General features: G+C 38.4%; 1 protein-coding gene across 1 annotated transcript in view; it reads left to right on the forward strand.

Moving 5' to 3' along the window:
* Positions 1 to 27,298, forward strand: part of AKAP6 (A-kinase anchoring protein 6) — a 470,308-nt gene that overhangs the window by 91,691 nt on the left and 351,319 nt on the right. Inside the window, exon 3 of the mRNA XM_027870237.1 lies at positions 13,086 to 13,337. Within this exon, the coding sequence (XP_027726038.1) occupies positions 13,086 to 13,337 (252 nt within the window). The remainder of the gene's footprint in view (positions 1 to 13,085; positions 13,338 to 27,298) is intronic.

Consider the following 27,298-nt stretch of genomic DNA (forward strand, 5'->3'; position numbering starts at 1 on the left):
CTTGGACTCATTCAAGATTCAGCTCAAATCTGTTTCTGCAGGAGGCATTTTTGGGTTTTTCCAGCTAAGAGTCCCTTCTTTTTTTATTTTTAGGCAATTGGGGTTAAGTGACTTGCCCAGGGTCACACAGCTAGTAAGTGTCAAGTATTTGGTCTGAGGCTGAATTTGAACTCAGGTCCTCCTGATTTCAGGGGCGGTGCTCTATCCACTGCGCCACCTAGCTGCCCCCTAAGAATCCCTGCTTTCTGGGATAATTTACCTCTATACTACATATACAGCAGCTAGGTGTCATAGTGGATGGAATGCTGAGCCTGGAGTTAGGAAGACCTGAGTTCAAATCTGGTCTTCGACATTCACTAGCTGTGTGACCCTGGATACATCACTTAATGCTGTTTGCCTCAGTTCCGCATCTGAAAAATGAGCTGGAGAAAGAAATGGCGAACCACTCCAGTATCTTTGCCAAGAAAACCCCAAAAAGGGTCACTAAGAATTGGATGTGACTAAAATGACTTAATAACAACAAAATATATTTATCTTGTAGACAGATAATAATTAGCATGCTCCCTCCCCCATTAGAACATGAGCACTTGTGGGTGGTGACAAGTTTTTACCTTTCCTTAAATACTGAAGGCTTACTTAGCACAGTGCCTGGAAGATAGTAAATGCTTAACAAATGCTTATTGACTAAATAACTAACTTCTCCAACATATCCAAAAAGGGGTATTTCGCCAACTCTGGAGACAATCTACTTTTGGTTGGTTCAATCTATTCTTCAATCAATGCAATGTTAATTTTTCTGATACTTGGATCTGTTTGGGCCATGCCTCTGCTCAAACCTTTTAAATGGCCCCTTGACGGCTTCCACAATCAAGGACAAAATCCCATTCTAGCAACTAAAGCCCTTCATAATCAAATATAGCCCTAACCTGCCATATCTCACATATGGTACACTGTTCTGTACCATGAAATCTATGGCAAACTAGACTAGGAAGTTGTAGGAGCAAAAGAATGACGTAGTGGAAGGAGATTTAAAATGAAAGGTCCAGAGTTCAAACCCTAACTCACTACCTAGTATCTGTGACTAGTACCTTGAGTACCTTAGTATTTTGAGCAACTCCCTTATGCTTTCTAGGCCTCTGGTTGGTTGGTCCAAATGGTCACTAGAATCTCTTCCAGCCCTAAATCTCTGATCCTATGATCATTCCACATTTTCCATATTTTCCTACTTTCTTTCCTTTGTTTCATTACTTATGCATAGGATGCCTCTGCTTGGCCAAATTCCAAACTATTTTTAAAAATCTGGCTTGAATATTACTCTTGGTTAAACTTTCCCTCATGTACCTCATCAGAAATAATGGTTCCTTCTTCAGATATTACATGCATATGTACACCTTCTATTAGGCATTATTGTTAAGTTGGGATGCATTGTATTCTTTCCATTTGATTTTACTTTCACGAGAGTGAGAGCCCATGTCTTAATTATCTTTGTATCTTGCTCCACAATCTTCCTAATGTAGTACTCAATAGGGATACACATAGGAAATGCACCTGTGATTCATGGGCATAGGGAACTTTCAGGTGAAGATACTTTCTCTAATAATGTATATTGGTACCTTCTCTGTAATGCATAATCTTAGAAAGTAAACTGAAGCACTGAGGGGTTAATTGACTTGCCCAAGGTCAGGGAACCAACATGTATCAGGGGCAGAACTTGAACTCAGGTTTCCTGGCTTCAAGGCAGGCTCTGTAGCCACTATGCCATACTTCCTCCATCATCACCATCACCACCACCACCACCACCACCACCACCACCACCACCATCATCATATTTATATAACACATTAAGTTTTACAAAGCATTTTATTTTGTATATTATTTCATTATGTATATGATACATTTTATATGTATTATCAGTAACCCTGTGAGGTAGGTCCCATTTTACCCATTTTACAGATGAAGAAATTAAGGCACACAAAGGTGAGGTGATTTGTTCATGGCCATACAGCTAATGAGTTTCTTGCACTATATTTGAACTCTGATCTTCCTGAGTCCAAGTCTAACATTCAATCCAACATATACCTTAGCTTCCTTTTATGTAGAATAGGTGCTTATATAATTGATTGAATTAATTATGACAGTTTCAGCTCTGAGAAAAATAAAAGCTTGCTGATATCTTTTGGTATTATATCACTTAAATTTCTCTCATTATTTCCCTCTTTCCCCTTACCAGAGCACCATTTCACATGAAAAAATATTTTTGAAAAAAATCAAAAGAGAAAAAAATCAACAAAGTCAATCAATGCATCTAAAAAAATCTAAAAATATGCTCAGTGTTCCAAATCCATGGATGGACCTGTGCAAAGAAGGAGGTATACTTACCCTATAGGAAGTAATCAGGGAAAGGGGAAATAAAAGGGAGGGGGTAGATAGAAGGAAGGGCAGAAGGGAGAAAAAATAGTAGAGGAATATAGAGAAATAGTAGGGGAAAGAAGGAAGAAAAGGGAAGGGGACTGATATAAGGGAGGACAGATTGAAGGAGGCTGTGGTCAGGAAGAAGGAGGTGGAGGGAGAGTGTCTTCTCATATTTCTTCTTTGGGGCCCTTGCAATTTTGTAACATTCATATTCAGTTATTTTGTGATCATTGTTCTTTCCATGAGCATTGTTGTGGTCGTTGTTTATTTTGTTTTCTTGGATCTGCTTTTTTCATTCTGGCTCAGTTCCTGTAGGTCTTTCTTGTCTATAACCATCATTCACTATAAATTCTCATGCAGATAAATGATACTCTGAGCAGAAGAGCAAGTCAGGTTGACTTTCAACCAGCTGCAAGGATTGATTTGAAGATTTGGTAGCTTTTGAACTGTGCATGGGTAGGGTTGCACTCACCTTCTGAGGCAATTCCTGTGCCAACTTCCAGGCATGATGCCTGGAGTTGTGGCAGTAGCTGACTGGGATTCCTCCATCAATGAGTTTTCCTTAAGTTTCCTTTCCTTAAATAGAACTCAGAGTTCAAAATGCAATTGAGTATTGATCATGCTTAATTAGAGAAATACTTCTCCCTACCACCTGAAGGTTATTTTTCTAGGCTCTGATGGGTTTTCCTTCTCAGAAATAAGTCATAGGCTTTAACTGGGGCTTTGCAGTGATTCTCTCAATTAACAAATCTGCTGGGTGAAAACTCCATTATAAAGAAATCTGGTTTTGTCTTTCAAAGCAAATTCTTCCCCCCCCCATTTATTTATTTATTTATTGTTAGTTTTCAACATTCACTTCCACAAGATTTTGAGTTCCAAATTCTCTCCCCATCTTTCCCCTCCCCCCACCCCATAACAGCATGCATTCTTTTTTTTTTTTTGGCAATTGGGGTTAAGTGACTTGCCCAGGGTCACACAACTAGTAAGTATGAAGTGTTTGGTCTGAGGCTGGATTTGAACTCGGGTCCTCCTGGCTTCAGGGCCAGTGCTCTATCCACTATGCCACCTAGCTGCCCCAACAGCATGCATTCTAATTACCCCTTCGCCAATCTGTCCTCCCTTCTATCACTCCCACCTTCTCTTATCCCCTTCCCCTTCTGTTTTCCTGTAGGGTAAGATACATTTCTATACCCCATTGCCTGTGTATCTTTTTTTCCCAGTTGCATGTAAAAACAATTTTTAACACCTTGCGTTACAAATTCTCTCCCTTCCTCCCTCCCCACTCACCCTCATTGAGAAGGCAAGCAATTTGATATAGGTTATACATGCATAGTCAAATAAAACACTCTCATAATAGTCATATTGTGAAAGACTAATTATATTTACCTCCATCCTATCCTGCCCCCCCCATTTATTCTATTCTCTCCTTTGACCCTGTCCCTCCTCAAAAGTGTTTGCTTCTGATTACCCTCTCCTCCAACCTGCCCTCCTTTCTATCACCCCCTCCCTCTCTTATGCCCTTCCCCTCTACTTTCCTGTAGGGTAAGATAGATTTCCATATTCCATTGAGTGTGTATGTTATTCCCTTTTTAAGCCAAATCTGATGAGAGTAAATTAGTTCATTCATTCCTTCTCACCTCCCCCTTTTCCCCCTCCACTGTAAAAGCTTTTTCTTGTCTCTTTTATGTGAGATAATTTACCCCATTCTACCTCTCCCTTTCTCTTTCTCCTAGTACATTCCTCTCTCTCACCCCTTAATTTTATTTTTTAGATACCATCCCTTCATATTCAACTAACCCTGTGCCCTCTGTCTATATATATTCCCTCCAACTACCCTAATACTGACAAAGGTCTCATGAGTTACAAATATCTTTCCATGTAGGAATGTAAACAGTTCAACCTTAATAAGTCCCTTATGATTTCTCTTTCCTGTTTACCTTTTCATGCTTCTCTTGAGTCTTGTATTTGAAAGTCAAATTTTCTATTCAACTCTGGTCTTTTCATCAAGAATGCTTGAAAGTCCTCTGTTTCACTGGATATCCATTTTTTCCCCTGAAGGATTATACTCAGTTTTGCTGAGTAGGTGATTCTTGGTTTTAATCCTGTCTCTTTTGACCTCTGGAATATCATACTCCATGCCTTCTGGACCCTTAATGTAGAAGCTGCTAAATCTTGTGTTAACTTGATTGTGTTTCCACAATACTTGAATTGTTTCATTCTGGCTGCTTGCAATATTTTCTCCTTGACCTGGGCACTCTGGGACTTGGCTATAATATTCCTAGGAGTTTTCCTTTTGGGATCTCTTTCAGGAGGTGATTGGTAGATTCTTTTAATTTCTAGTTTGCCCTCTGGTTCTAGAATATCAGGGCAGTTTCCCTTGATAATTTCTTGAAAGATGATGTCTAGGCTCTTTTTTTTGATTAGAGCTTTCAGGTAGTTCAATAATTTTTAAATTCTCTCTCCTGGATCTATTTTCCAGGTCAGTTGTTTTTCCAATGAGATATTTCACATTGCCTTCTATTTTTTCGTTCTTTTGGGTTTTTTTTCAATTTCTTGATTTCTCATAAAGTCACTAGCTTCCATTTGTTCCGTTCTAATTTTTAAGGAAGTATTTTCTTCAGTGAGCTTTTGGACTTCCTTTTCCATTTGGCCAATTCTACTTTTTAAGGCATTTTTCAGCTTTTTGGACCTCTTTTGCCATTTGGGTTAGTCTATCTTTTAAAATGTTACTTTCTTCAGCATTTTTTGGAGTCTCCTTTAGCAAGCTTGTTTGTGATTTTCTTGCATCACTCTCATTTCTCTTCCCAATTTTTCCTCTACTTCTCTTACTTGATTTTAAAAATCCTTTTTGAGCTCTTCCTGGCCTGAGAACAATTCACATTTTTCTTGGAGGCTTTGGATATAGGAGATTTGACTTTGTTGTCTTCTTCGGAGTCTATGTTTTGATCTTCCTTGTCACCAAAGTAAGATTATGCAGTCTTGAATTTTCTGCTGTTTGCTCATTTTCCCAGCCAATTACTTGACTTTTTAGCTCTTTGTTAAAGTAGGGCTCTGCTTCCAGTGTGGAGGGTGCAGTGTGCCAAGCTTCAGGGGTTTTATGTAGCTGTTTTCAGAGCTACTAAAGCAAATTCTTAAAAGATAAAAAGAACTTTATAAATTATATGATGTGGAGTTAGGTGCAACTCTTACCTCCAGATTCTCAAAGTTTCATATTAAAACTGGAAGAGACTTTAGAGATCATCAATTCCAGCTCCTTGATTTTACAAAAGTGGGAACTGAGGTCCTAGAGAAGTGACCTCCCAAGATCATAGAGGGAAGCTCATTCAACTCTGAAATTGAGGTGAGAAGTGGAAGTAGGGAAAGAGTTTGAGGGATCCAGTAAAGTAGAAACTGGATTTCATAGATTCATAGTTAAACCTGGGAGGAACCTTAAAAATTACCTTGTCCAACATTATATAGGAGAAGAAAAAGGATTAGAGTGAATGTTAAAAGAGGGGACCTAGTTCTCCTGACTCCTCAGTCTACCACTTTTGTAGCCAGGTTGCTAATACTCAGTCTCTTTGGGGAGCACAGGGTTACCTGTTTTTTTTTTTCTGGGTAGTAGTCATGAGTGTCATGATTCAGAACAAGTCACTTAGGGAGGGGCATTGGAAAAGCAGTGGCATGTCTTTTCATAGGTTTTCTGGGGGGCAGGATCCCTCACTTGAATTTCCTTGCTTGGAATTTCTCTGTCTTACTGTTCACAGAGCCCCACTACACTTTCATACTGGTCCTGTTGCCAGGCCCTGGGTTTTGGACCTCAGAAAAGTTTGAGAAGACTAGGAAAAGATAAAGTCCCCAGTATTAGAAGAGAAGAGGCGATGCCAGGAAACCATGATCCTCCAGCAGGAGTGATAGCTTCCCTTCCCCTGCTATCCCCCTCTCCAAGGCTTCCATTTTCTACAGAATAGTCATTGTCTCTTCTCTCCAGTCAGCAAGACGTCTATGAGTCAGCCCTTGGGCCATCACTCTTGGCACTGAGAAGACCCACTGGCTAGACACAGTGATGGGCTCTTTAGATGAAGATAAAGGTTTGCTGGGTCAGGGCCCATCTCCCTCTCTACCTATAAGGCAGACGAGAAATTGCCATTTATTCAGGAATCTCATGAGTCAATCAAGCTTCTCATCTTGTACTGTGATGGTCCTATGGTATCCATTGCTCCCTCCATCCCAGTCTCATCTCCAGGCCCTGAGACACACCTCCCTTCCTTAGTATATAGCAGGGGCTCGTTACCGCTCTTGCATCAGGCACACCTTTGGCAGTCTGGTGAAGCCTATGGACCCCTTCCCTGAATAATGTTTTTAAATGCATAAAATACAATGCACAGAAATATAAAAGAAACCAGTTATGTTTAAATAAGTTATCCAAATGTTAATAAATACAAACAAGTTCATGCACTTCTGGTTTAGAACAATACAATCTCCATGCAGGTTTTTTTCCCCTGGACAACCATCCACCCTCGAGTAAAGTCCTGATAGCCTCATCCTGGCTTTGTTGTTGTTCACTTATTTCAGTTGTGATCTCTTCATGAACCCATTTGGTGTTTTCTTGGCAAGCATCCTGGCTACAGCTCTGCATAGGAGTTATGGTTTATTTATTTCCACCTTGGCTATAGACCAGTATCTAAAATAACACAGTTATCTTAACAACCTCATATTTTTTTCTGGAAAAATTGGGGCAAAAACATATATGTATACACACGTGTGTATGTGTACACATGCATAAATACATATATAATACATATGTCTATACATGTGTATGTGTATATATGTCTGTCCAATGTATGCATGCGCATTCCTATTTCAAAGAACTTGGATCCTCAACATACAACACATACATGCGCACACACACACACACACACACACACACACACACACACACACACACCCCACCAACAACAGCAACCTAAACAAACAAGCAAAATCCAGGCAGGCCCCTGAAGAGTGTATTTGTATCCAACCTTGGTTCCCATCAATGTTTGTAACAGGACTACTTTAGTAACCATGGAGGAACCTTTGCCTTCCTAACAGACAAGAGCAGCTGTTCATTTGAGGCTCAGAAGGTGTCTGAAAGCTTGAGTGATGTGGACATTTGGCAGTTTGGCCTATGTAATACTTTTTCTAAAAACAGTTCTGATCTCAAGATGCTTCAGTACAGTTTATGATATATGAGTGAGTATGTGTGTATGTGTGTGTGTTCATTTGTGTGTATATGCAATTTAAAAAAGATTTGCAGTCATTCTAGTCACCCCTGAATACCTTGGCAGTTATGGCGGAGGGGGGGAACCTTACGTAACAGTGAAGCGGCATTTCTGTGCATTGCCATTTTCTTTAATTCATTCTGAAATGATCTCTGGATGGCCTCATTTTCTTTTATGCTTGCAAGATAATAGCACTGAAGTCATAAAATTACAACTGATTATTACAGTTTTATTAGTGTTATGCCCTTACAAATTGTTACTTGCAATTTCTTAGAAAATCGCGATGTTGAAGGTTTACAACAATCTGAGGACTAAGCAGTCACCAGTACCATCCTGAAAACATATATTATTTTCTTAAATATACTAACATGTTTTATTGAGCATGAGAGTCATACATAAGTAATATTTGCATTTGAATATACCAGGCCTGATAGAGGTTTTTGGTCATGCTGCCCCTTTAAAACTTCATCTTTATAATTCAAAAATTAATGAGAAACTGATTTGAGATGTGCCCTGGAGATCCTCCACTACACTTCTTTTTACTTTTGTTTCCCAAATCCTACCTATATTAGGCTCCAGAGTGAGAATTGCTATCCCTAAGCTTGCAGGTGGCATGGTTTCCAGTATCTTCAACCTGCCTCTGAAAGATGCATCAAGAAGGGTTGTTGGGATTTTTAGGAATGGCTTTTCAATCCTTTGATGGATCTATGACTTTTCAATGTAGACATTCTCTCCAGATCATAGGCCAGCCACACTTTCTTATTTTCTACAGCCTTGGTCCATGTTCTCCCACAAATCTCTCATTGATTCTACATGCTAAAGATCTTCTTATAGGTCAAGGGTTCTTAAACTGGGATCTGACAACTTGTTTGAAAAATTTTTCAAAAACTATGTATCAGTATGACTTGTTTCCTTTGTATTTCTATGTATTTTATTTTATGCATTTAAAAATATTATTTTTAGAAAGCTTCACCAGTTCGCCCAATGTCTGTCACTCCAAAAAAGTAAAGAATGCTTGCTCTAGATCTCTTATTGTCTGCATACTACTGGCACACAGTGTCCTCATTTATTTCTTTGCTTGTGACATTACAAACCCATTTTTCTGGTCTGATACTTCTGTGATGATGTCCTTTATATCAACAGTATCAAACTTGAGGTGGGCCACACAGGGCCAGCCAAACTGGTGGCCTGAACCAGATGAAAATGTAAGTGGACAAAGTTAATAGAGTGGAATTTTTTTCTAATGTAAACCTGCAGAAAGATGTTTTCTTCACAGGTCTGTAGTAGCCAAGCCTCTTATCTGTGTGTTTCAGCATTGTAAAGTCAATGTGAAATTTATGGCAGATAGGTCACTCATTATTATGTATTCCATCACACTTCACATACTGTTGCTCTGACATCACTATTTTCTAAGATGTCAATAATACAAATGTCATTAATACGTAAGCAAACAATATAAACAAACATTAATTTTGTGGAACTTCACCATTCACCATTCACCACCATTGTGGAACTTTGTCATTCAGCAAGCTGTCTATTTTTAACATTGTTCTTTTAGAACTAACAGGTTCCTATGACATATCACTTGTTGTTATGCTTTCAGAGGTCTATAAGGACATGCAATAATGACTGGAAAAAAAACAGAACTGGGTTGGACCTTAAGTCAGCTAGAGGAAAGGGCTACAGGGCATCCTGAAGGAGTAGATAAAGAACTGAATTCAGAGCCAGCAGATTTGAGTTTGAGTGCTCATATTTCCAACTCATTAGCTATATAACTTTGAGCAAATCACTTTACTTTTCTCCAAAATAATTTTATTGGATTAGATGACCAATAATGTCCCTTCCGATTCTATGAAGGAAGGAATAAATTAGAGGGAGTTAGACCAAGAAATATGGCAATAGAACTAGAAATGCATTCAGAACAACTTCAGCCCCTGGGCTTCTGGGCTTCTCAGGAGAGATATAATCCAATGAAACCCTGAACAACAGGAGTCTAGATCATGTCAGGCTTAGAGTTTGGCACATGGTCCCGAAAAGTGTTCCCAAATACTAGTTGTGCATTTGAAATTCTTAAGTACTCATTAGGTGTATAAAAATCTCTTGAAATTTGTTATATTTTGCTTTTGACATATTTTCTTATAGCTATTTTTTCAGGTAGTAAATAGAGTGGCATAGTAAGGGAAAAGAGTAATGATTTCATCTTTCAGAATGATGACTTTCTGGAGATGACGAAGTCTAGAAAATGTAGCTGGATGAGAAATTATAGGGAAGACTCCATGGTTCCCACCCTTAAATGGAGGATGAGGGAGGAGCTCCCAGATATCTATCTCCCACCTCCTCCAACCAGAGAGAGAGAGGGGGGACCTGGGAATGGGTGGGGCTAAGGAGGTGTCAGTTTCTGTATTGATTTCATCTTGTAGAATGATGGGATTCTTGATATCATGAAGTCCAGGAAAAAAATCTTAAAAATCTTTACTGGCTTTAGCCTCTTTAGCTTCTTAGGGTCAACTCTATTATTCCTTTAGATGTCTAGTAGCTTCTCTAATTCTTTTTTTTTCCTGTATGAAACAATCAATCAACACACATTTGTGTATGAGGCAGAATGTTGAGCATACAAAAACAAAAGCAAGATTATTCTTAGTCTGTTGTTGTTTTAGTTGTTTTTCAATTGTATCTTATTCTTCATGACACCCCACTCCCACCCTGGGGACAGGGGTTCTTGGCAAAGGTACTGGAGTGGATCGCCATTTCCTTCTCCAGCTCATTTTACAGATAAGGAAACTGAAGCAAACAGGGTTAAGTGACTTGCCCAGGGTCACAAAGTTAGTAAATGTGTGATGCCAAATTTGATTTTAGAAAGATGAGTGTTCCTGACTCCACATCCAGCACTCTATCCATGGAGCCACGTAGCTGCCCAGCTCTAGCACAGAAGCACCTTACTTATGTCTTGGATAAAATACAAATTCATTTGTTTGACTTTTAAAGACTTTTTGTAATCTGGCTCCAATCTACCTATCCAGGCTTAGTATGCATTATTCTCCTTCAAACACTCTATGGTCCAGACTTGCCGGTTTTCTTGCCATTGGGTAAGTTGGCTGATGTGAATGTTTTGATTCTGTGACATATTGGAAAGACCGTAGAATTGAAGTCAAGAAAATCTTGGTTCTAGACCTGGCTCTGCCACAATTAAACTGATGTGTGAACTGTTGGCAGAGTATCTTAACTTCCCTTGGCCTTAATGTCTTCATCCATAAAACAAGGGGTAGGAACACTTGATTTATAACGTCTCTTCCATCTGTAACATTTTAGAATCGGTAATGTATTTATTTCATTTTTCTCTCCAAAATTATTATAAACTGTTCTCTGAGGATGGAGAAAATGGCATTTACATTTTAATTAGACCATTTTATTTAGGTCACAACAACTAATAACCAAACTTTCCAAATTCCTCCTAAGCAGTTTCAAAACTTTATTTCGTTAAATTTGTTAATGTGTTTAATATTGTAGTTTTAAACAATTATTATTTCTTCTCAGGAGCCAATTTTGCAGTATTAATTGAATGTATAACATAGTTATTATTTCTTAATGTCTCAGGCATTTGTCACAGGGTTTCCCTCCCAAATTTATAGTTTTTACTTGTTATTTTTCTAGTTATTAGGTAATATCTATATTTATTCTAACATTATATCATTAGTAATGGAATTTTAATTTGTAATTTAAGTAGGCATCTCTGGCTGGGTTAAGAGAGCTACTTTATCATTTGTGATGGTGAAGTCAATCAAGTCTTAGAGATTTTAGGCTTATATAAAAATAGTGAAAAAAATCTCCTTTTCTTTTATCATGGAAAAATTTCAGTTAAATTTTAAATGCTTATTAAGTGACTTTTGTGTATAATACCCAGCAAAAAAAGGGATTTTTCTATCTGGGAATGTTTTCAAGTCACCTGAAGTTCTTAGCTATCAACAGTAGCTTGGAAAAATGGTAAAGGGCTACCCTTGGAATTAAGAAGACCTTGGTGTCAAATGGGCAAGTCACTACAACTTTCATTGCCTCAGATAACTCCGTAAGACTTTAATCAACCAATCATTTATTAAGTGCCTACTCCGTGGTACTGGGAATATAGAGACAAAAATGAAATAGATATTTACTCTAAGAGAGCTAACATTCTATAGGGGGAGACAACATGTACATATATATAAGTCTATGAAAAATGATTACATAAGGTAATTTATAGGGAGAGATACAAACAGCAGGGGAGTGATCAACACACACGTATCATAGAGAAGATGCCAAAACTTAACTTTAATTAAGTTTTGAAGGAAAATAGAGATTCTAAGCGATAAAAGTGAAGAGGTAGTACAATCTGGGAATGGGAGACAGTCATTTCCAAAACACAGAAATTGAATTTCCTTACTGAGAGTTCCTCATATTAACGAAATCACAAATTCTTTCAAACTCCTCCCCCCAAACACACACACACACACACACGCACGCACACACACATGCACTCTCTTTCTCTCTTTCTCTCACACGACCAAACTTTAAACTAACTACCTTGACAAATTGAATAATTGAAGTCACTGGACCATATTAGTACTGTGGAAATTTGGTAGACCTAATTATATCTATCTATTAAGATGGGAGGGAGGGGGTACATTTAAATTTATTATGCTCTTGGGCAGACAAAGATTGAAAATGTGGCGATAGTCATATGAAAAAATAAAATTCAATCCTCCTACAGCAATGTCTTTGGAATGGCATCTCCCAGCCCTTCTGATACTTCTGAGAGCTTTTGCAGAGCATCTTATTGCTTTAAAAAGTCATAATTCATCTTGCAAATCATGCTTAGAAGTTTAGCTACCTGCCATGAATCTAATTTTTAGGAAGTACCTCTGTGAGGGACAGCGTGGCAAATCTTTCATGGATGAATTGAGCATTCATTCTCAACTGACTTTCTGATGGCAAAAAGGTCGTTGGATGATGATCTTCTTATGTTGACACATATAGTGCCCCGTTTAGCCACCCCGCTGCAAACAGCCTGGCAAACAGCACACTTACTGGCTTCGTTGCTGAATGCCTAAACAGTAGAGAGAAAATAGCAAAGGCATTCACTGAGTGAGCCTTCACCTCAGCTGACCTTTCATTTTGCCCATAAGAAACAATAGCTAGCAAGGCTTTTGTGGTTTAAGGAAGAGATTCGTTTACCTTCGTGCCTGCTTGAGGGTACAGATCCAACAGTGTGGACGCTGCAAATATGAATCCTACCCAAGGTAGTAACAAAAGACCAAATGCCAGATCTGCAATAACCCGAGATCTGTATTGACTTAAGTCTTGATAGGTGATGTCAGATGGAGGGTTGACTGTCTTCTTGTACCTCGTCCAATGAACTCAAATTATTCTCATTCTCTCTCTCTCTCTCTCTCTCTCTTACAGGACATATGTGAAGACATCTCTGATCATGTCGAGCAAATCCATGCCCTCCTAGAAACTGAATTTTCCCTGAAACTTCTGTCCTACTCTGTCAATGTGATAGTTGACATCCACACAGTCCAGCTCCTCTGGCACCAGTTGCGGGTCTCTGTTCTGGTTCTGAGAGAGCGAATTCTCCAAGGATTACAGGACGCCAATGGGAACTACACCAGGCAGACTGATATCCTGCAGGCTTTCTCTGAAGAAACAACAGAGGTGTGTACAGCTCTTTGATAAAGAGAAGTATTCTTTAAAGCTTCCCTGTTGGGAAGTGTTTTTAAAGTGAGGGCCATGAAAGAAACTTTTTTTTTCAAGTTAATTATTATATGTAACGTTGGGCAAACTCTTTACATTATTGTTGAGTTGCCTCAGTTGTCTTCAACTCTTTGTGCCCCATTTTGGGTTTTCTTGGCAAAGATACAGGAGTGTTTTGCTATTTCTTTCTCCAGCCCATTTTATAGATGAAGAACTAAGGCAAACAGAGTTAAGTGATTTACCCAGGGTCACACAGCTACTAAGTGTCTGAGGTTGGATTTGAACTCATGAAGATTGAATCTTCTGATTCCAAGCCCAGTGCTTAATCTACTGCACTACTTAGCTGTCCTAAATTCCTTATAAACCTTATTATCTTAATTTCCCCATTCCACAAAATGGAAAGGTGAGGCAAGAGTTTGGGGATTTTAAGGGTGGTATAGACATCAGAGAGGTCGCCTAGGGTATTGGATTGAGGACCTAGCCTTCGAGTCAGAATAATCTGTGTTCGAGTCCTGTGTCTGACACGCACACTCACCATATGACAGTCGGCAAGTCAGGACCCTAGATGATTTTCTAAGGCTATAAGTTACAGACATGTTGGCAATCTGTACTAGTGGAAGGAATTCCCACCTCAGCAGTTTTTTATCCAGATGAAATTTAGAAGAAAATGATGAAAAATAAGTTAATTATTGTAAAGAATTTTGAGATCTAAGTGAAAAAGTGATATATAATTGTGTATGTGTGTGTATGTGTATATACCACACACATAGCATCAGTACTAGGAACCAAAGTTCTATATTTACAGAAAATTCATATACTTACTGTTTTGGTTGCTTTGTGGCGAAAGTCATAGCCCAGAGGATATTTTTGCAACTGTGTGTTGTGTGTGTGTATCTGTGTATGTACGTATGTACGCATGCATGTGTGTATTTGGCAGCTAAGCATGCTGGATACCTACTTGTCTTCCACAGATACTGATTCACTTTGTTAGGCTGCAGTCTCTCTACTTCCCAACCCTTAATCTGTAAACCTAACCCTGAAACAGCTCAGGAGTCTTAGAAGATGAATCCAGAGTCTAGATTAAATTGCTCTTAAATGGGAAAGGCCTTAGCACCTATCCCCGTGCTTAAATATATGAATTTTCACATGGAAGGGACCACAGAGGTCACCAAATCCAAATCCTTCATTTGAGAGGTGAGGAAATTGCGGCCCAGAGAGCTGAAATAAGAGAGGTTAAGTATTGCCTGAGATTATGTGAATAGTAAGGAGCAGAGCAGAGATTCAAACCTAGATCCTCTGACTCTTAATTTAGAGTTGTTGCCAAATTCAAATAGAAACAGAGGCCACTAAACTATTCATAAGGATCTCTACAGGGCCCAGGTTGACTATTCACATTCAAACAAACTTACTTTACAATCAGCCTACTACCGTGCTCCAGTCTGATTGATTTCTTTGTTGATGTTCTGTCATTTCCAACTTTTTGTGACCTTGTACGAGGTTTTCTCAGCAAGAATACTAGAGCAGTTTGCCATTTCCTTTTTCAGCTCATTTTTACAGATGAGAAAACTGGGAGAAACAGAGGTATGTGACTTGCCCAGAGTCACACAGCTAGTTAGTGTCAGAAGTCACATTTGAACTCAGGTCTTCCTGACTTTAGGCCCAGTGCTCTATCCGATGTGCCCCCTAGCTGGCATTAATCCTATCATTTGAACTTGATACTAGTACCGATGTGACAGACACCTCATTTGAATTCAAGAAATATTTATCAGTGCCCATTATGTATAAAAAAGGGGGGTGAGGTAGAGTGAAGATAGGGCCGTATAATTCAGTGCATAAGAAGCTAGCCTTAGAGCAAGGAAAACCTGGCCTCAAGTCCTATCTTTGTCACATAATTTGCTGTTTGACCCCAGACAAGTCGCTTAAGCTCTCAATGCCCCAAGCAATTCTGTCAAACTATAAAATTACAAGAGAGAGTGCTGATCTGCAAATGATGTCAACGTTATTACCTGGTCCAAAAAAAAAAACCCCAAAATATACAAAGTACTGTGCTGAGTGCCATGGAAAAAAAGATGGAAAAACAAAACAAAACAAAACCCAAAATTCACTACTCTTGAGAATCATATGGTTTAGTAATTTAAATCAATTTAACAAACATTTAGTAATATGCCAACATGGCATAGTATAGGCAAGGGAAGTACACAGATAACTATATGCAAGTTAGAAAATGATCACAAACATAGGGGAGGTCAAACAGAATGGCCTGAGAGATGCAAGAAGGGAAGGAAGGATCACCTATGGGTGGGTGTGGGGAGTGAGGATGAAGCAAGCCATCACAAGGATTGTAGTACCTCAACTTGGCCTTGAAAGAGAATGATATCCTTGGTAAGGATGGGAGGAGTCTGTTTTGTTTATGGGAAACAGTGTCAGGAAAGCAAGAAAGGATTGAAAGATGATGAATGGTGTATTAAAGCCAAAAGATTAAGTATTTGAAGGGGACGTTTATGAAATAAGGCTAAAGAGAGTCCATAGACTATGGAAGGCCTTGGATAACCAAGGCCTGAGCTAAAAGGACTCACATTTATCAGAGATTCTGAGCATCAAGGCATTGAGATCTGAACTTCTAGGAATACAGAGTCAGGTAGCAAGTGCTTACTCTACATGTGGTACATCTCTGTGGTATGTCTCTCCTTTGGGATGGAGGTCATTATCTAGCTCATTCTTCTTCTCCACCTCTACCCCTGTTTCATACTGGAGGATATTTTAATATATTTGTGGATGTTCCTTGACCTTCCAGTTTATCATCTTCTTCAATACCTACCACCTCCATTTTCAATCCACCTCGGCCATCCACAGGAAAAGTCACATAACAGATTTCACTGTTACTCATAATTATGCTATAATTTGTGATTGTGAATTCTGAAATCCCCTTTTGTGATAATAAGCTCCTATTATTCCATCTATCACCTCACCTCACACCTCCTAAACCAATTCTTCATCCTCACCATGACCTTTATTCTATCTATCCTCCCGTGTTCTTACAATCCATCACATTATTTGGTCTTACGTTCTTCTGTTAACCCTCTAGTTGAACAATTCGACTATATAGATTGCTCTATGCACCTCTGCTTGTCATTGAAAGACTTCAACAACCTATGGCCCCCCAACCTCTCTACCTTTGGTCTATCCAATACAAGTATTTAGTAAGCTACATGCAAGGCATTGTGCTAGGTGCTGGGAATGCAGAAATAAAATAGCCCCTTCCATCAAGGAGCTTATATTCTACTACAGGGATATAAAACACCTAAACATCTACATTATAATTTGAGACAAAAGGCAGTATCCCCCTCATACCATATTAATCTCTTCTGCATACTCTACCCTCATACAAGGTCACAAAAAGTTGGAAATGACTGAACATCAACAAAGAAATCAATCAGAATGGAGCACGGTAGTAGGCTGATTGTAAAGTATGTTTGAATGTGAATATATATATATATACACACACATACATATACATATATGTATATATACACATATATACGTATTATACACATGTGTATACATATACATATGAATGTGCATCTCTCACATGAATCCTTGTGAAATTATGATTGTCTTTGCTATTCTGCTTTCTCCATTGTTTTTGTGTTATCTATGCCTCATCTGTCCTCCATCAGTGTTCACAACAGTGGTTAGACTCTTAAGTAGTGCAGGTCACTGAATAAATGATTAATATGAGACCAAGTGCAGCTTCTTGAGTTCTTTGTCTTCTGTTTGCTCTAAGTCAATCATACCTGTCACCACACTCAAATTAGGGGAAATAAGGGAGGAAACTGGGATGAAACATTCAACCAAATCTAAATAAATTCAGCTGGCAAAGATTTGCAGACAAATGAAGGAGGAAATGGAATAAAACATGCTGTCAAACAAGAACAGTTAACATGCATGATTTAGTTTGGAATAGAGGGACCTGAGAATTCCAGAAAAAGAAAGAATACATTTTTTAGGCGTATGTGGATTGTTTTAGAACATCAAAGTTCTTTTGTTTAGTAAACCAAAATACTTTTCTCCTTACATTAAATTATATATTTGGGCCTAAAACTGTAGATGTATATCATCTCTCTGCCAAAAAAAAAAGGCTTAATTTTTTAAAAAGTATTTTCTCTGTTGTGGTGTCAGGCCTGTAGTTGTCAGACAAATGCTTAAAAAATCCTTTCAAATGAAAAATGGTTATTGTACAGTAGAAGTGAATGCATTGCACTGATGGTTAATATTTAAAAATTAATACAGACCATCATGATTAAATGTAAAATATATGCTGTAATTAGAACTTGTTTCTCTCCAATAGCCACCTCTTTCATCTGTGAGTCCAGCAGCACTGCTGAAATGTAAATATTGTATATAATCAAATATTTCTTCCACAAAATGCTTTGTTCTCCAGGAAGCTCCAAGTGTTTCATGTGAGATCATTAATAATTATGAAGGTTTTGTGACTTTCACACGAAAGCTACAAACATTTGTTGGTTCTTTGTTTGCAGACCATAATACTTCTATTTTCTTGAAACATTCTTGCATTTTCTAATTCAACAAATACCCTGAGCATTTACTGTTTGCCTTAGCTCTGCGCTAGTTACTATGTGGCCTAAAAAGGCACAGAAGACCTATTCCCTGTCCTTAAGGAGCTTCCCTTTCTGGTTGAGGAGACAGGATTTATGAAAATATACATACAAATGCATGGCGGTATATAACTAGGTGGTACAAATGATAAGTTGAGAGGAGGAAGAAATCACTCTGAGTAGGGATGGTTGGAGAAGACTCATGAAATTATTCCTCTACCATCATTTCTGATTTACTTTGATTCTTTGAACTGCTGTGGTTTTATAGTGAGGGGGAGGATGAAGGAGTAATTCTATATCCCATTTACTGTGATGGATAGAATGCTAGGTATGGAGTCAGGAAGGCCTGAGTTTGAATCCTGCTTCAGGCATTTACTAGCTGTGTGTCCCTAGTCAAAACATTTGATCTATCTGAGGCTCAAATGAGATAATATATGGAAAGCACTTCGTAATCCCCAAAGCACAATATATAGAGTTATTTTATGCTTATCCTATAATTATGTGTTATTCCATACATTTTCTATAATCTACTCACCATGCAAAGGTTTTTCCTATTCTCTTATTATCTCCAGGGTACCAATGTACCATTTGAACTATCTGTTATTTTTATTCTATCAGATTAATCCACCATCTTTATTGGTCTTAGATTTCCCCCATCACTTAGTGGTGAACTTAAGGGAGGATATGGGCAGTCATGTAAGAACTATCTGCATCACTGGAAGACATACTCAGGCTGATGAGATTACAGCTTCTTTCGAGCTCCTTGGCACTTGCAATGTTAATTTTCTATAGGTTGAAATGATGCAATTACAGAACATTTGTCCACAAAAGTCCTCCTCCTCATCGTTGTGTGGGGGTGACCCCAGATTATCTATGGCTATGCCACATGGCATAAAACAAAAGACATTATGCTGACCTGAGCCTTCAGTTGGTGGACAATGCCTTGATGTAGAATCCAAAAGGAAGGAGGGACTCCCTTTTGATGGGGAAGACTGCCAAATGTCCTATTCACGGATCACTTTGTGCTGATTCCATTAAGTTCTGAAACCCAACAGGTGAATCTTCCATGAAATCCATGGTCATTTCACAGAACCACAGAAACTCAGGACTGAAAGAATCTCAGTAACCAGTTAACCGTACTACTGCCTTCCCCCAAAAGAATCTCCACTACAGTAGGGCCACCTCTAGTGCCCTAGCCATGTCCTGAGGTGGCCCATTCCACTGTGGGATCATTTCAAATTGTTAGGCAGTTCTTTCTGATATCAAGTCTAAATTACCCCCTTTATCATTTTTACCTATTTCTCCTAGTTCTGCCTTCTGGGGCCGATGAGGCAGTTATTTTGGGCCAATAGGGTAAAATTTAGGTGTTCTGACCTGAAGGAAACAAAAAATGAAAAGGTCATTTTTTCCATTTCTATATAAAAACATTCAGACTTGTTCTGAAAAAAAAATAATCCTTTGCTTACGAAGTGCTTTGTAGTTTATAAAGAATGTTTGCGTGCATTACTTCACTTGGCAAGCGTATATTAAGCATGTATGCAATCATTCCTCACAACTGGGAGACAGCATGGCCAATAGGAAGATTACTGAATTTGGAGTCCGGACTCTAGGTTTGAATCCCAGTCCTGCCACTTGTGATCTATATAATCCTGAGCAAAATCACTTAACTTTTCAGGACATCAGTTCCCTTATTGATAGACTGGACATCCTTCTAACTTTAAATCTATGATGCTGAGAACTCTGTGAGATGGATGGGACATTAGTTGATTATTATCCCCATATGAGTCAGCATTGTGATGCGGCAGTCAAAAAAATGAATTCAATTTTGGTGTGCATTGAGAGAGGCACAACGTCCAGGAATAGGGGGGTGATAGTCCTGCTGTAGTCTGCCCTCCTCAGAACTCACCTGGAGGATTGTGGTACCACATTTGAAGAAGCACAATGATAAGCTGAAGGGTGTCCAGAGGAGGGCAGCCAAGATGGTTGAAGGGGTTTCAGTTTATACCATGAGGTTCACTTGAAGGATCTTCGGATATTTAACCCCAAAAAAGAGAAGGCTCAAGGAGAGATGAGAGATATGATAGTTATTTAAGTATTTGAAGGTCTGTCATGGGGAGGGGGGATTTGGAGAGCGAGTAAATTGAAAAAAAAAGGGGGGGGCAAACTGGATACTATTCTATCTTATTCTAGGAGTTCCCCACATCAATAAAATTATAGGTAAAGCTCCAGTCCCTAATATCACTTTGAGGTAGACAAAAGAGGTATTTTTTTATCCCCACTTTACAGATGAAGAACTAGAGTCTCAGGCAGGTTGAGAGATTCGTCTCAAGATTAATTAAGGAGGGCAGATAGGGTCGGAGTGCCTTTTGGTTTGGGTTTCCATCTTGAAGAAGGCTTTAGAGATTTAATAAATAAAATAAAAAAATTAACAAATAAAATTTAAACAGAAGTATTTGAATGATCTCAATGTGCTTATTATCACTAGTGACAGGATACAAAACGTAAAAATCTTCCCCTATAAGAATTACTGCATTGCCACGGCTGTGAGTGGAGAGGGTGAGGAGGGGGAATGACTGAAAAACATTTGCTAATTTAAAAAAAAGTTGAGTCATGTCAGCTTTTAAAAATTTATTTTAACCTAATTTATCTTCATATATCTTTACTTTAAAACTGTAGTTAGTAGTTTCAAAACTGGAAGTTATTAAGACCTTTCAGAATCCTGACTTGTACGAGGTCATAGAGTAAGGCATTGGTAAAGCCAAGACTATAACGAGGGTCTTTTCCCTCTTACTCTTCTACTCTCAATAGCTCCTTAAAGAAAGATGATTTTAGCTTTTTATCTTGGTATCCTCCAAGTTCAGCACACAGTAGGCACTTAATAAATGCTTGTTTATTAGTAAATGGTTGTTGATGGTTAGGTGACTTTGTACTGACTTTCCCTATGCCTGGAATGTATTTCCACTTGAGCTTCCTTTTTCAGAATGCCTTGCTTTCTTCAAAACTCTCCTCCAGTGACAATTTCTGTATGAAATTTTTTCTGATTTCCCCAAGTGCTAGTTTTGTCCCCCAAAAAACTTAGCTCTTATTTCTTTTGTGTATGCTTATTTATGTGCATGTCTCCTCTGGTAGAATGTAAGATTGCTGAGGGTAAGGACTGTTTAATTTTTGTTATTGTTATCTCTAGAGCCTAACATAGTTCCTGGAACCCAGTTGGTGCTTAATTCATGCTTATTGGTTGATTAATTTTTGGATTGAGTGGCATTGTATTGAATCCCTGTTTTTGTTATGCCCTCACTTTAAGTAGTGGCCTTTTCCTTACTAGAAAGCCAGCATGATAACCTGGGCATAAACATTTGTGAGCATCTTGGATCCTACTTTAGAAGAAAAATAAACAAAGAATGAAGCAGGGTGTGGGAGGCAACCAGGAGAGAACTTAATTAGGGCAGTGTGAAACTTGACACAGAAGTTGCAGTGTGTAGGCACTGATAAAGTATTATGCAGCTCTGAGGGGAAGCTATGTAAAGCTCCCAATAATATTGCTTCTCCATGTTCACTGGTTAATAATATTTAGTTTTAAAAAAAGGGCTCAGGAAGGGGGTTGAAAATAGAACTTCAGTGGCTTAATAATGAGTAAGGAAGCAACCAAAATTTCTTGCTTCTAGCTAGAAGAAAAGGTTTCCCTTAACATCTAGGTGAAGATTGAAGCCTATAATAAAATGAATAAATTATTCTCCTCCATAAAATATAACCTTCATCAGAAAAGCTGTTGCATTAATGTATCACGAGGAGGCATATTTTGGATTGAGATATTGCTTGGCTGCCCTGATAGTACTGGTGGCTTAGCACAGTTAAATTCTCTATTTTCTACAATAAAAAAGGCAATAAAACTTATACCCTCATACCTCCATATCCGCTTGGGATTCTACTTTTTGCAAACATTAGGCAGCTAACCTGGAGGCTTATCAAGAAGGTTTGAAGACTAGGTATTTATTAATATTTCAAAGTTACTTTTTTATTTTAAGGAGTAGAGGGATGGAACTCATTAGTCGCTTGCTCTAAGAAACTCAGAGACCTTTCTTTTACTATTTCCTTGGTGAAAACTAGATGAATGCTTCTGATGATCATTCTTGAACAATGAAAAGAAACTACAGATCCAGTCTGACTTTCCTATAGAAATGGAAGACATGCCTCCCCTAAGCTACCAACTTTGGCACATACAGATACCTGGCTTGTGTCATGCTAGGAATGGGAGGGGATTTTCATGGAAGATTAAATAAGTATTTGTTGAGCCATAGCAGTGCTTACCAGTGTTGCTTAGAGATATCTGTGAATGGTGGGCAGAAACTGCTATAGTCTTTTCTCACTGTAGACCTTTATTGGCCACTGTGGAAATGGGAAGGCTCTATTATGTTCTGTAGGCAAGCTATCACATTCTTTTATTAACCAATACAGCATGGAGTATAATTTCTCCTGATTTAGTAGCGTTTAGAGTGCTGACTTGGAATCAGGAAGACCTGGCTTCAGATCTTGCTTCTGACGGATGGTTGTTGTCCTTCCTGCTCGAAGACGACTAAAATAACATCACCATGTTGGGGGTCAAGATAAAGTGTGTCTGACTGTGTCTTGGAAGGCTCTACCACAGGTTGGGCACAAATTGTCCATATGAAGATTTGGAGTGGAGATGTCTCGGATTTGTGCATCTCGCCTTTCTTTTGAGCTACTGCAATTTTGCTTTGCTTATAGAACACAGCGTCTTCTCTGATGAGGGCACGCCATGCTGGGCGATCCTGTGTTAGTGTCTTCCATGTCTCACAATGAATTTCAAAATTCTTCAAAGAGATCTTGAGAGTATTCTTGTATTGCTTCTTCTGACATCCATGTGAATGCTTGCTGTGTGTGAGTTCTCCATAATACAGACCTTTAGGCAAACATAGGTTTGGCATTCAAACAACATGGCCAGCCCATTGGAGTTTCACTCTCTTTAGTAGAGTTTGTTATATTTTTTATTAATTCATTTTAGTTTTCAACATTTACTTCCACAAGATTTTGAGTTCCAAATTTCTTCCCCATCTTGTCCCTCCTTCCACCCCAAGACAGCGCGCATTCTTAACAACTCTTCCTCTAATCTGTTCTCCCTTCTATCACCCCACCCTTATCCCTTTCCCCTTCTATTTTCCTGTAGAGCAGGATAGTGCAGTAGAATTTGAATGCTTGGCAGTTCAGCTCGAGAAAGGACCTCAGTGTCTGCTACCTTATTTTGCCAGGTGAATGGCAAAAATCTTTGTAAGACAATTCAAATTGAAGCAATTCAGTTTTCTGGCATGATGCTGCTATGATGTCCATGTTTCATAGACATACAACAGTGAAGTCAGCACAAAGGCTCTGTACACCTTCAGTTTGGTAGTCAGTCTTATACCTCTTTTCTCCCACACTTTCCTTCAGAGCCTCCCCCAAACTGAGCTAACTCTGGTAAAATGTGCGTTAATCTCATCTATGTGTATATCCTTGAAAAGTATGTGAAACTTTCTAAGCCTTATTTTTCTCGTATATAAAATCAGGGGATTGGACTTGAGATCTTTTCTAGCTCCTCTGGCCCACAGAAATGGTGGTTGTGGTTAGGTTCCGAGATTATCTCACAAAATCCTATTTCACTCATTTTGTAGCTGAAATCCTATATTCAAGCAATAAAAACCAAAACCATTGACAACATGTAGTTGTCATATTTTTTATGACATATATCATTTATTTATTATGTTTGTCATTTATTTTTATGATAAACATATATTTTAAAAGATTTATTTACTTAGAAGTATGTTTTATCTCTTTTCCCCAACCCCCTCAGTGAATAATTTTAAAAAGAAAAAAAGAAAACCCTCATAACAAATATGCATAGTGCAGCAAAACACATTCCCATATTGGCTGTTGTCCCAATATGTATGTCTCCTTCTGCATTTTAAATCCATCGCCTCTCAGCCAGAAGGTGGGTAGAATATCTTATTGCAGTGTGATATTTCATCTACTTTGTGTACAAACATTCATACCTAAATGTCATTTAAAGTCTTATTTCTGTGGGAAAGTATGCTTGAAGTTCTGAAAATCCCTACATTTAAAGCTTGAAAGGACCTTGACATCGCCTGGTCCGATTTGATCATTTTTTTGGTGAGTTCAGGGAAGCCCAGAGGGTGTGAAATCTCTCATTCACAGCCACAGAGGTAGTCAAATTGCAGAACTGAGGATTTATACCTAGGTTTTCTGTCTCCAAATCTGATTTTTTTTCCCCCGCTAAACCACTTCATCACATAAGAAATTCATAAATCTACTTTTGGAAGATGCCTCATATGGAAGTTTGGAGACTTCACAATATTGTTCAATCATGTCCAACTCTTCATGACTCCATGGACCATACTGTCCAAGGGACTTTCTTGGCAAAGATGCTGGAGGGGTTTGCCATTTCCTTCTCCAATGGCAAACAGAAGTTAAGTGATTTGTCCAAGATCATACAGCTAGGAAATTTCTGAGGCTGGACTTGTATTCAGGTTTTCTTGACTCCAAGCCCAGCGCTTTATCCATTGTGCCACCTAGCTGCCACTTCAAAATATTACTTATTTACATTTTCCTGTAAGGTGTGGTTTTTTGTGTGTGTTTGTTTTGTTTGGTAGCTGGAGCTGTCTGTTCCTACAATTTGCTGGTATCTGGCTTTCTTATAAAAAGTAATTGACCTGAAGATAGACCTGAATTAAGTCTGAAATCCCCCTTAGGTCCTTGTCATTTTGATTAGCAATGAAAATTGATTGATCCCCCATGGAGGATATGTAATTTTATACAGTGATACTGCTATTAAAGAAAGGTTGCATTCAAAGAATATGCTTATTTGTCAGAAACTCCATAGTCAAGGGTAGAAATAATATAGGTGACATAGGAATGTTGTCACTTTATTTAAAGTCATTCCTTAGCAACCGCCATAAAAGTAGTAATAGACTTAGTGTTGGAAGGGATCTGAGAGGTTAAACTCTCATTTGACATATGAGAAAACTTAGACTTAGAGACTGAGTGTGTTACCCAAGGTAACACGTACTTGTAGGTGATGGAATCCTGATTTGGACCCAGACTCTCTGACTCCAGACCCAGTACTCTTTAATCCAGGGCACTATGGTATTTTGTAGTATTTATCTTTGGGCTCTTTGAACCCACAACTTCATCCTTGGCCTAGTGCTTCCTCTGCTTCACCTGACAAAACAGTGTTAAGGAAGAGGTTTGAGAGTGTTGTTCACCATCAGAGAGAAATTAACAGAAGAACGAATAGCTGTTTTTCTGATACTTGCGCTAACATGCCGCCTGACCTCCATACATATCTCTCTGGCTTCAGATTTCCAGTTTGGTTACTAACTTCTTGCTCCTATACTACTTTCTTGAATTTGACTTAATAGGAATCTCCCACTGCTGATTTCTGAGCTGGCCTGGTATCTGGTTTACCTTTTTCTTTGGGCATTGCCTCTCTTTGGAGCTGGGGACAGGGGTTATACATAAGTCCTGGTGATTAATCTAGGGGCTCTTAATATTTTTGTGTGCTATGGATTCCTTTAGCAGTCGAGAGAGGCTTATAGATTTCTTTTCTTCTTTTTTTAAAAAAATATTTATTTATTTATTTACTCTAATTTTTCAACATTCACTTTTGTAAGATTTTGAGTTTTATATTTTTCCCCATCCTGGACCTCTTTTCTGAATAATGTTTTTAAATACATAAAATATACACAATGCAAAGGAAGCCAATTATATTGAAATATTTTTATCAAAATATTTTTTAAAAAACAAGCTTTCCGCTACTTCTCTTTGATGCCATGTGGGAATGGGACATCCTTGGGGCATTAGGGAGCATAGCCTCACTGGGCTAAGTCTAGGCCTCAGCTGAATCCCCTCTAAGTAATGCAAGGTAACAAGGACATGCTGGTGCTAAGGTATAGTCTAAGGATTCCCTACTATTAATTCCATAGCATCAGTAGGCATTGATGTTGATGAGGGCATCAATGGAAGCGAAAGAGAAGACAGGTCCAAAGGCCTTCAGAGTGTTCTTGTCCACCGTCATTGGTTGATTAGATGATCATTCTGCATTATAGCTTCATAGAATCTTAGCTTGAGGGCTAAAAGGGACCTCAGAGATCATCGAATTCAAATCTTTTATTTTCCAGAAGAGAAAACTGAAGGGCCAGAAAAGTGCAATGGCCTGTCCAGTCTAGTGATCACTGGAGCCAGGCTTTGAACTCAGGGCCTCTGACTCCAAATCCAGCAGGCCAGTCAGAAATGATATGATAACTAATGAAAACCATTGCAGGCTGACTAAGATAATGGTGATAATTAGCTCAGGCAACCAGTGACATGAATAGAAATTCTAAAGGGAGAAATCTCCACCTCCCACATTTTTCCATGGCCTATAACTATTTCTGGGATTCCAGGATAAAAAAAAAAATAATTTCCTGCATATGGCCCTGATTCAATGTTATGTTTATTTTATATTTCAATGTCATCTGATGAAAATGTTTTTTTATAATAAACAGAAATTGTGAAACTGATTCTCACCAAAAACAAAACAAAACAAAACAAAAAAAAACAAAAACAACTTTTCAGAATACAGATTATGTCAATAATGTGCCAGGTATTAGTCTAAGTGCCAGGATACAAAGAAAGGCAAAACGCAGTCCCTGCTGTCAAGGAGCCCACAGGCTGAAGGGGCAGATAACATGCAAATGACTATGTACAGATTATCTACAGGATAATGAAAAATAATCAAAATAGGAAATATTTTTTGTTATGTAGGTATAAATGTAGGCAGCTCCACTTTGTGGCATTCTTGAAGATCAAAATATCTGATTTATCTAAAAGAGGATGTTCCCAGGGAATTTTTTAATCCAGGCAAATTAACAAAGGTAGTATATATTTTAGACTTTCCTAAACTAGACATATTGAGGAAGAAATGTATATATTTAGGTCAGAATGAAAACATTTCTATTAAGACTGTGTCTGCCAAATTGAAAAAAAAATTCCCCAGTGTTTAAGAAGTTGATTGTACAAAACCATGTGGTGATTGAATGTTATCCCTCTATATATGTCCCTGTAGAAACCATTTATACTAATTGGATTTCTAAACTTTTCTCCAGTGTGTGCTAACAATTCATCTGAAGAGCAATGGGATATTATGCAGTTATCCCTTCCACATCGCAGGGGCACCGAACCCCTGTGATCTGAAAAATCTGAGTAAAAATTTTTGACCCTCCTTTCATACCAGAAAAGAAGTCTGAATTTTTTTTCTTT

Source organism: Vombatus ursinus, unplaced genomic scaffold (assembly GCF_900497805.2).
Source record: "Vombatus ursinus unplaced genomic scaffold, bare-nosed wombat genome assembly UNPS02014794.1, whole genome shotgun sequence".
Taxonomy (NCBI): domain Eukaryota; kingdom Metazoa; phylum Chordata; class Mammalia; order Diprotodontia; family Vombatidae; genus Vombatus; species Vombatus ursinus.